At 45.0% G+C, this 13977-nt stretch overlaps 1 protein-coding gene across 1 annotated transcript in view; it reads left to right on the top strand.

Annotated features, from left to right (window-relative positions):
* The window catches only part of VPS35L (VPS35 endosomal protein sorting factor like), a 110015-nt gene that overhangs the window by 38461 nt on the left and 57577 nt on the right, over nt 1–13977 (top strand). Inside the window, exons 10-14 of the mRNA XM_045770928.2 lie at nt 357–453; nt 1148–1195; nt 2487–2580; nt 6132–6209; nt 6701–6823. Of these exons, the coding sequence (XP_045626884.2) occupies nt 357–453; nt 1148–1195; nt 2487–2580; nt 6132–6209; nt 6701–6823 (440 nt within the window). The remainder of the gene's footprint in view (nt 1–356; nt 454–1147; nt 1196–2486; nt 2581–6131; nt 6210–6700; nt 6824–13977) is intronic.

The raw sequence follows: 13977 nt of genomic DNA, 5'->3' as shown, positions 1-13977 counted from the left end.
TCCCTTTTTAATTGATTTTTAAAAAAATCACCACTGCTTGTGCTGTCTCACCCACTCACTCTCTCTAATAAATAAGATCTTAAAAAAAAAAAAAGGTATATATTGTGGAGGAATGTTGTGGGGATGAGGTGACCTGAAGTCTATAAAAACACTCTGAGCAGTGCTTGGAAAGCCTCATCTGTAAGCCATCGCTGTCGCCAATTGTCTCCTAATAATACTTGGAAGGAAAGACCTAGAAGAACTGGGGAGACCACCCCTTCTTGTCCTTTGTAATGTTCTCCTATCTCAGGACCCGTAGCAGCTGTAACAGATCCAGAGAATTAGCAGAGATGATGGGTATTGTTTTTGTATTTCAGATCACTTCTCTCCAGAGAATGTAAATGACACGGCCAAAGAAACATGCTTAAATTGGTTTTTCAAGATTGCTTCCATCAGGGAACTCATTCCAAGATTGTATCCTTTTTTTTTTTTTTTTTTGTCTGATGATTTTAAAGATAGGCTGAAAAAGTTCCACCATTAATAGAAGCCATGTGATGGGATGCCCTGAAATTCCTGTCGAAAGTTTGGTCCTGTTACGGTTGCTAGCCTGAAAATCCAGGGCCAACCACATTGTCGAAACTTTTGGACTCCTCTCTCCCCAAATAGTGTTCTGTTTTCTTACTTTGAATATGATGCCATGTACCAGGCTTTTGTTTCCTAGAGGAACATTCCCACATTAATTCTCTCAATTAAAATGCTTCATCTTTATGTGTTTTCTCTGGTTCCAAAAGCTTGAAAGGAACAGGGTCAGGCTTCTCTGCACAGGCGCCAGTTTTGAAGAGCAGAGTTTGACTTACACACAAATGAATCTTGGTTATCTAAAGTTCATTCTTTCCCCGTAAAGCCTCGTTTGGAAATGCTCAACGCAGTTTAAACTTCAGCATGCAACCGTGAATCAGCATGTAATTTTTTCCCCCAAAATGTATTTTCAGTAAGTAGGAAACCTTGAAAACCAACTGTGGAAACCACAAGCTGTTAGCTGGCGTCCTTCTCTGGGCTGCTGAGAGGCTCCCTGTCCTGAAGTTGTGCTAAGCCCTGCTCGTGAGTGGTCTAGTCTTTTTGCCATAGGCCGTTTGGAAAATGTCTTCCTTAACGGAATTTTTTGTAGTTACGTGGAAGCATCCATCCTGAAGTGTAACAAGTTCCTCTCCAAAACGTAAGGCTCTTCCTCAATGTCTAGAACCATAACATTTCCAAGAAATCTCACGCACGCACTCATGGCGGTGTAATAGCAGCCATCGTTCATGGGGTACTTAGCGTGTAGCAGATCCGGTGCTAAGCACCTTCTGTGCATTTTCTCCTCTGATCTAAACAGAAACTTGATAAGGTTGGAGATACCCTTATAATTCCGATTTGATGGAGAAGAAAACTCCAGCTAGGAGAAGGTGGTTGAGTGGTTCATGGAAGAATCCTCACTCTACCTTTAGTAGCTGTGTGGTCTTTGGCAAGTTCTTAAGCATCTCTGACCCTCAGTCTCCTCCTCTGCGAGCGAGGCCCTAAAAAGAGGTCGGTGAGGTTTTGTTGAGAGCAGTGCCTGGCACATAGTGGGTTCATGCTCAGTATTAACTGATGCTGCTGAAAACGGTGCTGAAGATGATGTCAGAAGCAAAAGCCTTTGCCACTGGGCCCCATGCTACTCTGGGTTACCTTGGGCCTTGTTTTGAGAGGAGCCTCCGGGGCTGGGAGAAACCAGATCAGTTTTCTGCAGAGCCGACAGCACGCTAGGTCACGTGGAATGGCCTGTAGATAGTAAACTCCCTGACGCCAGGGGCCAAGGCTCACGGTGCTTCATAGTCAAGTAGTTTTATTGGGTTTAGAGTATGTACCAAGTACATTTGATTTGGATCTCAGGGTGTCCGGGGTAGTTTTGAGGGATAACAGTGGTGCCAGAGAAATTGTTTTGCCTCACCATTTGAGAAGGATAATGCCTGAGGCAGAGGGAAGTCCAACGTTGCAGGAGAAATAAATCCGTCACAATTCACATCGACGGGGGATCGCTGGTGCCAGCCTGAGGTGCCAGGAGTCGGGTGCAAGGAAGGAGTGTGGCAGAGGACAGTAAGTCAGCGCCAAAGGAATATAGACACGGTGAGAACATGGAGAAGATCAAGGAGTGATCAGCGGATGGAAAATAATCGGGGGACAGAAACTGTTAAACTAATAAAGTAAATATGACCTCAAATGGGCAGAAAAGGAGAGGTTAGACTCCAGCACTGAGCAAATGGTAAAGATGATAGAAGCCAGTCAATGAATGAATTGTGTCCAGAGAGAAAGACTGTTGTTACATTGCCTCAGATAATGCTAACTTTGGCCTTGGTTGGTCTCTAAAACTTGATTTTTTTTTTTTTTTTGGTCCCCCTACATTGAGAAAGTGTAGCTTTATGTTAAAAATAAAAGAACAGAGAGTTCTCACATGGAGTGTAATGCTGCCCTCTTTTTGTTTCTAACAGGGGGATTTCAGAATGTCTGCCCCGGCTGACGTGTATGATTCGCGGGATCGGAGACCCGCTGGTGTCCGTGTACGCCAGGGCCTATCTGTGCCGGGTAGGCCGCGTCGGGTCCCTGTGCGCTCACACCCGGGGCTGCTTCCGTCTCCCTCACATGGACTTCTGCTTCCCCGGCACCTCCCAAGTCCCTACAAGAAGGACTTCGTTAGCTGCTAATTTTAGAACACAGCTCTTCCACGGAAAGCAGAGCTGTAGGATTTCTTTTAAAAATTAATTTTAAAGTAGGCCCACTTACTATCACTCTAATTAGGGGGCGTCTAAGGTCATCTTCTTATAAATGAACTGGTTTTCAGAATTAATTGTTTCTCCAGTTCTTGCTGGGAGGGAAGCTCCCAAGGCCTCTTGGCTGATAGGCTGCTTTTCATTGACTCGCAATCGGCTTTCCCTTTCTCTTGGGTCGGGTAGTTCTCTTAGTTTCTCTGTCCTCGCATTTAAGAGTTGGCGCAGGGCGCGAGTTGGCAGGGGCTGTCTGGCAGGGCGAGGTGCCGCGTGTGATGACAGGAGTCGGGGTCCATGCAGCCCAGCCACGGACGGCTCCCGGCCTCTCTCTGCAACTGATGGGGAAGGTGGTCCCGATTGTAAATCACTTAGCCTTTTCTCTCTCAAAGCACCATGAAGCTTCTACTTCAAACTTTCTCATTTGTGAAAAATGCAACCCATAGAGAGATTCTGGTTAATTCTTCTTCAGCTTCCATTGGGGCTCTGCTGCCATCGGCTTGCCCTGGGGGTCCTCCTTGCTGGTCCTGTCAGCATTCTTCACCTCGAAGGAGGGCTTAATGCCCCTGTTTTGTAGGGTCCTGATGAAACGCAGACTTCCTTGAGGACAAAGCTACAGGGTCTCCCCCGGCCCTTGCCAATGATCGGTCATGTTTGTAAATCAGAAGGCAAGAACTGGTAGCCTTTGATTGACTTTTACACGACATCTAGCAAGTGACAGAAGCCTTATGGTCTCAAGTGTCACAAAGAAATCAAACAGTCAGTGCCCTTAGAGTGAATGGCAAACATCCTAATGAAGGACACTTTTCATGGGTCTGTTCCCAGATACCAGGAAGGAAAGAAGACCCTTTTCACTGGACAGCAGCCTACTTCCCGTTGGTAACAGAGGCCAAAGTGTTTATGCCCTGCCATCTGCTAGAAACGTGGCGTGGGTTTTCCATACGGGAATATCAGCTAGAATATCCTAGGGCTTCAGCTTCGGAATATATTGAAGCTTGAATGCTCCTCCTGGGTCCGTGTTTGCTGAGGGACTACTGTGTGTAGAACAGCGTTGGGTCCTCTGGGAGAGATGTGAGGATACTGTCATCTGCATATTTGCGCTCCATTGTCTTTCCCCTCATCATACATAGCACATTATTCAGACTTACCAGTTGGATAATAGAGTAATACAGAGTCCTTCTGTGTCTTGACAGGATGATTCTGGTTCCTAAAGGGAAATGAAGAAGGTGGAAATATGCCTTCTTTGCAAACTGGTCCAGTTGTAAAGTCCGAAGTAAGCTGCACAGGTTAGGGAACAGATCGTGTTTCTGGCATATAAAATGGCACGTGGCAACTTCAGACTTTGGTGACAATGAACCCATCCCAGGAAGACGTGATAAAATGCAGTCTATTTGTGGAAATCATTTTTGTCAACCCAGGCTTTGCATCAATTCCCCAGGTTGGGTAGCTACCAAGTCTTTTGACATAAAAGAATAAAAGACAGTCTGTGCATTCTTTCAGTTGCAAGCGACAAAAACCCAGTTCATACTGTTTTAAGCAAAAAGAGGGTTTATTGGCTCCTGTGTCTAAAAAATCTGGTGGTAATGCCGGCATGGCTAGATCCAGGGTCTTGAGAGTGTTGTCAGGAATTGTCCTCTCCTTCGTCACTCAGTTCTGCTCTCTTCTGGGTTGACTTCATTTTGTGGCTTACTCAACAGCCTCAGGCTTCCATCCTCCTAACTGCTGAACCCCAGTGGAAAGAGAACCTTCGAAGTGCCAGCCAGAGTCTCAGTGGGCCATCTAAGGTCACTTGTCCATCCATAGGCTGTGGCCATGGGATGGGATGTGTCTGTTGAACAGGCCCGGATCATGTGCCCGCCCCTGGACCTCAGGGTGGGATGAATACAGCTCCTCCAGAGACCTCATGGTCTGAGAGGGAGGTTTGCTTCCCCAAAGACAAATCCAACTTGCTGATACCAGAAATAGGAAATGCATGCCAGGCAGGCGGAAACAGCAGGTGGAAATCATGAGCCACTACCCTTGCTTCTCGGGGTAGAAATCTTTTAGACCCAAGCAGATTTCCAAGCTGCTCATTTGTCTTGATGGAAAGAAATAAACAAAACACAGAAAAGCAGTGAGTGGGCAGGGCGTGGGGGGAGCTCGAAGCTGTTTATTAAAGGAAAGTATGATTAACTCCTCTGCTAAGTCACGGCCTCTTCAGCTCATCACCATTGCTTGTCCACTGGGTCTTCCTTTGCTGTCGCCTAACGGATAATTATTGCTTTTTCTACAATATGATTAAGTGGAAGGAAAGACAATAGAACACAGTAGAACTATGTTGACATTCGTTGTATTTTTTTTTTTTTTTTTTAATCTCCTGCTTGTCCTTGAAAACATCCTCAACAGCCACAGAGCTGCCCTTGGAGTTTAGCGCCCCAATGGATCTCGCATAATTCTTCTCAAAGGAATTCTTCACAGTCTGAAAAAAAAAAACAAAAAAAAAACCCAAGCATCATTATCGTTAATCTTCATGACTTCGAGCAGGGGGAGGACCCATTTGAAGAAACCGGGTCCCAGAGAAGCACCTTCTACAAAGTTGTTTTTGTGCTGAAGCAACAACTCGGAATGGAGGTGCATCTGAGGGGTTCAGTTTAAGGAACTGAACCCATGAAACACATGAACTGCCCTCCGTAGCTCATACTACTTCATTTTTCCATCCAGCCCCAGGGCTCCAGCCGCCTTCTCTAGGATTAGCACATTTTTTTCAGCTGGAATGTTACAGTCTGTTTTTTAAACAACAAATGCAGGAGCCAGTGGGTTTTAGCATTGTTACGCTTCATGCTCGTCTTATATAAAATGGCTTAAAATACATTAAAAACTTGTCTGCTTCCGTGACTGCCTAGCAAAGAATGAGTCTGTATATTTTAACAATGCAACAGTGAAGTCCCAGCTGACTCTCTTCCGTACCAGTCTTTTTTGCTTCATTTAATAAAAGTGCAGCCACATGTGTTTATCATTTTTTTGAGAGCAAGAGAATACTGTATACACAGTCTTGAGAATACATTCTTCCTTTGTGCCGTATTGATTTGTTCTCTTGGTCATCTGTTCAGAAATACATTCATTACCTTTGGGAAATTGCGAAGATGATTACTGCAAATGTTGCCTTTTTTTTTTTTTCCATTAAAAATAGCTCCTGTGGTTTTTCTTCTAAAAGCATCCATGCTTCTTGAATAAGAAAATAGATAAGGAAAAAGAATAGAAACTTTCTGGACTTCTCTGTGCCTACGTTTATTTCCGTATATGTTTTTAATTTATAACAATGGCATCCTACTGTATCTATTACTTGCAACCTGTTTTTCAGTAGTCAAGGTAGTTTCTTTTGTTTGGCTCCAGGTGGGAATGGAAGTGGCTCCACATCTCAAAGAAAGTCTGAATAAGAACTTTTTTGACTTCCTCCTCACATTCAAACAGGTAAGAGTAACGCTGGCAGAACAGCTCATTGACCTAACAGTTACACGATCACGAATTCACGAAACCCAGTTGGATTTCCAAGTTGAGATTGCCTTAAGGCTCTTTAAATGTGTAAACCCTTGAAAATTACACTCGAGTCTGTTACAGCCAATTAAAATGTGTTGATTGTACTGAACAAGCAGGGAGAATTAATATGCATGTGTTAACAGGAAATGTCTCCAGTTGATCAGCCTTTCTTGCTCGCATCTGCTGGCTCCATTTTTATCAGGTTATTTCTTCGCATGGCGTACATTCCCAAAAGAGCTCAGCTTGGTGACATGGGAAACTTTCTGTGTGTTTTTTCTAGTTTAAAAAAAAAAAAAACCTGAGAAACCAGGCTATTTCTCTCGGGGCCATCCAAATCCTTATAAGTACGCACAGCCTGTGAGTTACGTGCTCGTTGTTTATTATTATTCCCTTCCTTTTCTCAGTGTTTATTTCGTCTCCTGTAGATTCATGGGGATACGGTCCAGAACCAGCTGGTGGTCCAGGGAGTCGAGCTGCCATCCTACCTGCCCCTGTACTCGCCTGCCATGGACTGGATCTTCCAGTGCATCTCCTACCACGCCCCCGAGGTAACTGCCACGTGGCGTCAGCGTGAAGTGCACGCAGAGCAGAAAGGCTGGGGCTCCCCGCTCTTCCAGATTCTGTCGTAATGACCTCTGCACCAGTGTGCCTGTTCACGTAAACAGAGTCTTTCCGTAACAGCGACAGCCACCCCAGTGCTAGCTGGCCGTTCCTTAGGGCTCACCGTGTTGTCCGGTGCCGTGCACAGTGCTGCTCCTAGATTGTCTCGTTAGCAGCTCTGGGAGGGAGGCTCGGTGAGGGCAGAGAGACACCTCTGGGAGGTCGCAGAGCTCGAAGGTGGTGGTGACTGGGCACAAACTGTGCGATGTGGCTCCAGGGCCGGTGGGTTTCATCGCCTCTTCACTAATCTTCATGCCCCTCTCTCGTGTTTGTGATAATCTAAGAAGTCAGGAGAGCGGGTAATAGTTTTATTTTACAGAGAGAAAGTGAAACTCAGACATGTGATTGCATTGATAAGATTTTTTTTTTTAAAGATTTTATTATTTATTTGAGAGAGAGAGAGAATGAGCAGGGGAGGGAGAGGAAGCAGCAGACTCCCCGCTGAGCAGGGAGCCCCAACGTGGGGCTCCATCCCAGGACCCTGAGATCATGACCTGAGCTGAAGGCAGACACTTAACTGAGCCATCCAGGCCCCCTCTTTTTTTTTTTTTTTTGGTCTAATTGAAGCATTGTTAGGAATCAAAGTACAATCGGAATCACAGCAGAAATACTTTTTTCTTACGTGAGACTGAGAAGTAGAACATCAGTTCTAGTCGGCACAGTAACCACCATGATAGATGAAGCGTCTTCAACAGGTGGCTCAGAATTGATCCTTTGGGGAGGAGGGACAGGGGTCTGGCTACAAAACAAGGATGCATAGTGTAGAGTAAAGTTCAGGTATACCTGCCTTTTCCCACAAGCTGCAAACTTACATCCCAAAGAAAGAGAAAAAAGGACATGACTTTGACTAAGCCCTCCCACTTCTAAGAACATCACACAGACATCATCGGACAAGTGTATAAAGACACAGGCACACACACGTACACACAGATGTGTGGGTTGTTCGGGCTGGCCCAGCATCAGAAACAGCCATCACAAGGAAATTGGGTAGACTTTGGAATCCATGGAGATACAGTGGAATATGTCGGGGCCCACTTAGAATGATGGAGGACCACGATGAAGACCTGTACATATGGACCTAAGGGTGCTCACAATAATTGGTGTGTCACAAAAGGAGTTTACACACCTTGCTGTGTGTGTCCTCAGTGGTTGCATGGCCTAGGGTTCAAGTGTGGGCCCTGGAGCCGGAGGGCCTGGGTCTGAATCGAGCCCCATTGCTTACAGCTGTGGGGACAGAGGCACAGCCACGTTGCTTGTCCCTAACCATTCAGCCTTTTTTCTTCATCTATGAAACAGAAGCATTAATTCTTATTTTTTGGTTTTTTGCACGGATCGCATGGGCTGATCCGTTTGTGTTGCTTGGTGGAGTGCCCCGCACATAGTACCGGGTGTTTGTTGTGTTGTCGGGATTGCAAACATGATATTTATCTGCGCACGAGAACTGGGGAGGAGGCATGTCAAAATATCTCTGGAAGGTGAGATTTGGCATCATCTTAACTTAGGTTTCTTGGCCTACGTGTGACTTCTAACTTTTCAGCTAAATATTTGCGTGCCTTACATTTTAATTTTCCCAAATCCTGAAGTATGAGGGAAAAACAGGGGCATCTTATATTTCTGGTGACCTTTTTTTTTTTTTTTTAACCATTGAGTTGATTTTGAATCAAGTCAGTATGAATGGAAGATTGTTTGGAAGGTGTTCGGGAGTCTCAGCAACCATACGGCGGCCGAGGCTCCCGGGGAGAGGGAGCACGAGCCTGAGTGCAGAAAGACAGCCTCTCTACCTGTTCAGCCGCGTGACTGAAACACAGGAGCAGGACTGACGTGTTTGAAAATGGGACCACTCACGTTTTTTTCTCCTTATTTTAACAAAAGGCCAAATTGGATTGAAACAAAAAGTACCTGTCATAAGGCATTCTTCCTTTTATTTTAAGCACCAGTAATCTCAAAGGATGACAGAAGCTGGGAGTAGAGCTTTCCCAGGGAGCAAAGCTCTAGGAAATCATTACTGCGCCAGAAGAAATGATTAAAAAAATTAGGTCACCTGGATAATAATAAACTCTGATTCTTGGGGCACTTAAATAAGGAACCTGCAGCGTCTCATTAAAAAAATGTTAGTCATTTTCAAAATGTAGAAGAATCAATGTCGTGTGGAAGGTGGTGTTGCAAATGCACGTGTCTGATGCCGAAAAATCTGAGTGGCTGGGATGTGTCACCTGGGGAGTTGGGCCGGGCCGCCAAAGCAGGGGATTGTCTGTTTGGCTGCGGCTGCTGGTAATATACAGGCCCCTCAAGCACGATGGGGGGACAGGAGAAAAGCCTTCAGCTACGAATATCTGTCCTATGAAATTTCAGATTGAAATTGAAATCCCAAATTCCAAAAAAGAAAAAAAATTAGGGAGTGATTATTCAGAAAGGCTTTTTTGTTGCTGTTTGAAGATAGGATTTTTTCTTTCCCCGTTACACAACTAAAATAAAACGGTAGTAAGTATAAAACGGATTTGTGCCCTCGATTTCAGGCACGTTCCGCACAGAAACAAAGTAACCATTTCACAAGATCTGGTTTTGGGCGGTGGAAACAAAACCCTTGGTAAGCCTCTCAGCCTTTGCAGCAGCTTTTCGTTTGTTAGGGGTGGCGTGGGAGGTGTAGAAGGAAAAAGGCCTGGTCCCGGACGTGAGTGGCGAGTCTCGTCTGACGGGGAATCCCGAGAGGTCCTTTACTAAGTCCTCGAGGTGCAGGTTGTAAATGTCGGGTGAGCGAAGAGGCAGGTGCCCCAGGAGAGGCTGGGGCGGGCAGTGGGGCAGACCTGGGTTCAGATTGCGGCTGTGTTGCCTTGGGCTACTTGATGTCTTTTACCAGCTGTAAAACGGGGCTAATAATAGAACCTTCCTTGAAGGGCTATCGTGGAGTGACCATGATACTGCCCATCTGTGTGTGGCCAAGGGATGGGGGCACCAGGCAGAGGGGGTGACTGCCATTGTTGTTTGGTCTTTACAGGACTCACTGAGGCAGATGGGGATCTGGACCGACTTGAAAGTCAGGAAGCAAGCAGGGGGCGGGGTGGGGGAGGGAGAAGTAAGGGCCAAGGAAGGGACTGAGGCAGGTAAGAGGCATAATAAGGAGACCAGCCTTACTGGAGAAGAGTGAGAAATTAGGCTGGCTGGGCATGGACCAGCCTACAGAGGTTGTTGAACATAACGTGGTAGAGGTCGGGCAGCTCTTGGAGATTTTTGATGAGGAGAACGATTTGAAACAAGCAGTGCTTGGAGATCAAATTGGCAGAAGCAGACCAGACAGTCAGAAAAAGGAGAAGGGTTGGTAGCTGTGGGGGGGGGGGGGGAATGAGACAGAATGGATAGGAGAGAATTTCCTAATCAAAAAACATTTATTAAGAAAAATATGTACTCAGGGGCGGCCGGGTGGCTCCATCGGTTGAACGTCTAACTCTTGATTTCAGCTCAGGTCATGATCTTGGGGTCCTGGGATCGAGCCCCACCTTGGGCTCTGCGCTCGGTTGGGAGTCTGGTTGGGATTCTCTCTCTCCCTCTGCCCCTCGCCCCGTTCACGCGCTCGCTCTCTCTCTGTCCCTCTCCTTCCCTCTCCCCCCCAAATAAATAAATAAAAATATGTATTCATATTTAGAAAAGATAGAACAGTGAAAAGGAGAAAAACAGCCACCTAAAATCCTGCCATGTTAACATTTTGATACGTTCCCATATTAACATTTCTCTGTCCACTCTAGCTCTTGCTCTACTTTTGTTTTATAGATGAGGATTTTCGTGTAATTTTATGGTGCTTTTCCCTCACTTAACATTAAAACGATTACCTGTTAAGGAAGTTCTCTGATCCTCAGTCACATCAGGAAGTGTTCAGAGTCAGGTTTCTGGATGTGAGGAATGGAGGAGGGAAGTGAGTCAGAGATGCTAAGCTTTAGAGCCCTTCACACAATCACCTTTTTCTGAGGATCACTGGGTGCCAAGCCCTGTGTTAGTTCCTTAATTGGGCCACCTTACTTTGGTCTCAGTTTCCCTAGACTAGGTACCATTGTTATCCCCATTTTACAGACGAGGCACCCGAGGCTTGCAACTTGCTAGGGTCACAGAACTAGAAAGAGTTGAAGACATGGAGCCATGTTGGCAGTAACTCTGAACCCAACAGATCTGTTCTCTCAACTCCTCAACTCTTTCTTTCTAGATAACTTTTTTTTTTTAAAGATTTTATTTATTTTATGGAGCGAGAGACAGCCAGCGAGAGAGGGAACACAAGCAGGGGGAGTGGGAGAGGAAGAAGCAGGCTCCCAGGGGAGGAGCCTGAGGCGGGGCTTGATCCCAGAATGCTGGGATCACGCCCTGAGCAGAAGGTAGACGCTTCAGGCGCCCCTAGATAATTCTTGTTAATGGCTACATTTAAGGAGGGACTTGAAGGCCCTAACAAATCGACTCATGGGACTGTTACCTAATGGGAAAACTATAAGTTGCACTTGAGATATTCTAAAATGTGAATTTTAGGCTGGTAATGCCAATCTAAGACTAGCGTTAGCCATTGTTGAATCCCTCTGACACGTATGGGAATATCTTTTTTGTTCTTTTGAATTAGGAAAAAAAGTTCCCAAAGAGAAATAATAGGAACATGTAAACATTTCTCCTTTTAATGCCTGGAATATAGGATTTCTTTTTATTCACATTGAAATATTTTCTTTGAGATTTGAACATATCAGGTCTGGCCAGGAGGGAAGGGGCGTAAGATCAGTATATGATTTTGCCCACCCTTTCCATGTTTGCTTCATTTAGAAAAAGAAGAAGGAAAATATGATACAGAATATCTTTTAATTCTCTCTCTCTTTTTTTTTTTTTTTTATGAAGCCATACTTGTAAACACTGATTGGAAGTTTACGTAGTAAAAGCAGGAATACAAATCTGAAAGCACTCTGAGCTGCATATGAGTCAGTGTTAGGTTAGAAAGCAGAAGTGCGGTGTCAGCCCAACTTCTTTTGCTTCTCCTGTACTTTTTTTTTTTTAAAGATTTTTTAATTTATTTATTTGACAGAGATAGAGACAGTCAGCAAGAGAGGGAACACAAGCAGGGGGAGTGGGAGAGGAAGAAGCAGGCTCATAGCGGAGGAGCCTGATGTGGGGCTCGATCCCATAACGCCGGGATCACGCCCTGAGCCGAAGGCAGATGCTTAACCGCTGTGCCACCCAGGCGCCCCCCTCTCCTGTACTTTTGAAGTATGTAAATAACCCTCATTTGGAGATAACCTTAAAAAATCCAGCAGTTAAATATGGTGGTGGTTATAGAAATCCGTATATGTTAGTGAAATGTCACAAAGATATACCCTTCCCCCGCAATAAAGCGTGAATGGAAAACCTGGTGAAATATTCTAGTTAATTGTATTATACCAGCGTCACTTTCCTGGCTTTGATAATGCCCTCTCGTTAAAGAAGATGTCACCATTGGGGGGAGCTGGGTGACGGGTCCTCAGGATCTCCTCTATTATTTTTACAATCTTTTATAATTCTGTAACTGGTTCAAAATAAAAAACGTTTAAAAATCTATCAGGAGCAATCTGAACAGTAAAGTTACATGCGTGGTAGGGATTCCTCAGCCGTTAAAAAGAATGAGGCAGATTGATGTGTGTGTAGTTACGTGGGAAGAGCCAGCCCGTACTAGATTCTGGAGTAAAAAAGGCAGGTTGTGGCCCAATATGTATATGACTATTCGTTACTGTAAGACAAAAACCCCCAAACTGGACTTTTATGATAAAAGTTATATATGTACGAGGCATAAACAAAGGTCTAGAAAGATAAACACCAAAATGTTGACAGTGGTGATCACTAGGAAGCAGGAGTTGGGAGGGAAGGCGTTTGCCTTTTACTTACGGCACGGCAGTCGCGTGGGAACTTTTTTACCATACGTTTCTTATTTTTATAGTTTTTATTTTTCTTATTTTATATTTTTTAAAGGTTTATTTATTAGAGAGAGGGGAGGGAGGGGCAGATGGAGAGAGAATCTCAAGCAGACTCTCCACTGAGCGTGGAGCCCGACGGAGGGCTCCATTCCCAGACCCTGAGATCACGGACCTGAGCCAGAATCAAGAGTTGGATGCTTAACCAACGAAGTCACCTAGGCGCCCGTATTTTTATAATTTTAATAAAACAAATGTATATATAAAGAAATGAAACGTAGGGGCTGTCCGAGTCCCCTGCACCTTCAAGTTCTGATGTGTGTGTGCAAACGAAATGCTGAGCTGCACATTTTCATGGTTCATCCCAGCCAACAGGCTTGTTTCAGTCTCAGTCTGGTTTGAACTGTTGTTGTTCGTCTTGTTCTTGCCAAAGATAATCGATCCTGTCGCTTCTCAGAAAAAAAAAAAAATTTATAATCTCTAACAGATGTGCCTGGGATCCATATCCTTTGGCTCCCTGGACACTTAGTATTTTCTATATTCCTATGTGATAGCAGAGCTTTTTTTTTTTTTTTTTTTTTTAAGTTACATGTTTGTATATGTTTTTAGTGTATTCATCTCCTGTGAAAGAGAACTTTTTAAGCATTTATCTTTTTTTTTTTTTTTGTAGATTTTTATTTATTTATTTGACAGAGAGAGACAGCCAGCGAGAGAGGGAACACAAGCAGGGGGAGTGGGAGAGGAAGAAGCAGGCTCCCAGCGGAGGAGCCCGATGTGGGGCTCGATCCCAGGACCCCGGGATCACGCCCTGAGCCAAAGGCAGACGCTTAACGACTGCGCCACCCAGGCGCCCCTTTAAGCATTTATCTTAATGGCCAGAATGTTTTGTCCATTTGTTGGCATTTGCCCTAGTTCATCTTTTCAGAAGTGGTGGGCCAAGAGCTCTCATTTACTTGTGTGCATGCGTGTGTGTAAGAGAGAGAATAAGCCACGTAAGGGCATGGTTTTCTGTTTGATTTTCTCACTGCCCTGTCCCCGGTGCCTACGATAGTGGTTAGTATCTTAAAGTTGCTCAGTAAGTAGGTATTGATGAGTGATTCCTTGTGCGTGTTGGGCAGTGTCGTGTGATCATCCTACAG

This window comes from Ursus americanus, chromosome 2 (genome assembly GCF_024610735.1).
Source record: "Ursus americanus isolate L20-20 chromosome 2, mUrsAme1.1.p, whole genome shotgun sequence".
In the NCBI taxonomy this organism is placed as follows: Eukaryota; Metazoa; Chordata; class Mammalia; order Carnivora; family Ursidae; genus Ursus; species Ursus americanus.
Note: the sequence above shows the minus strand (reverse complement) of the source record. Positions and strands in the feature narration are given on the sequence as shown.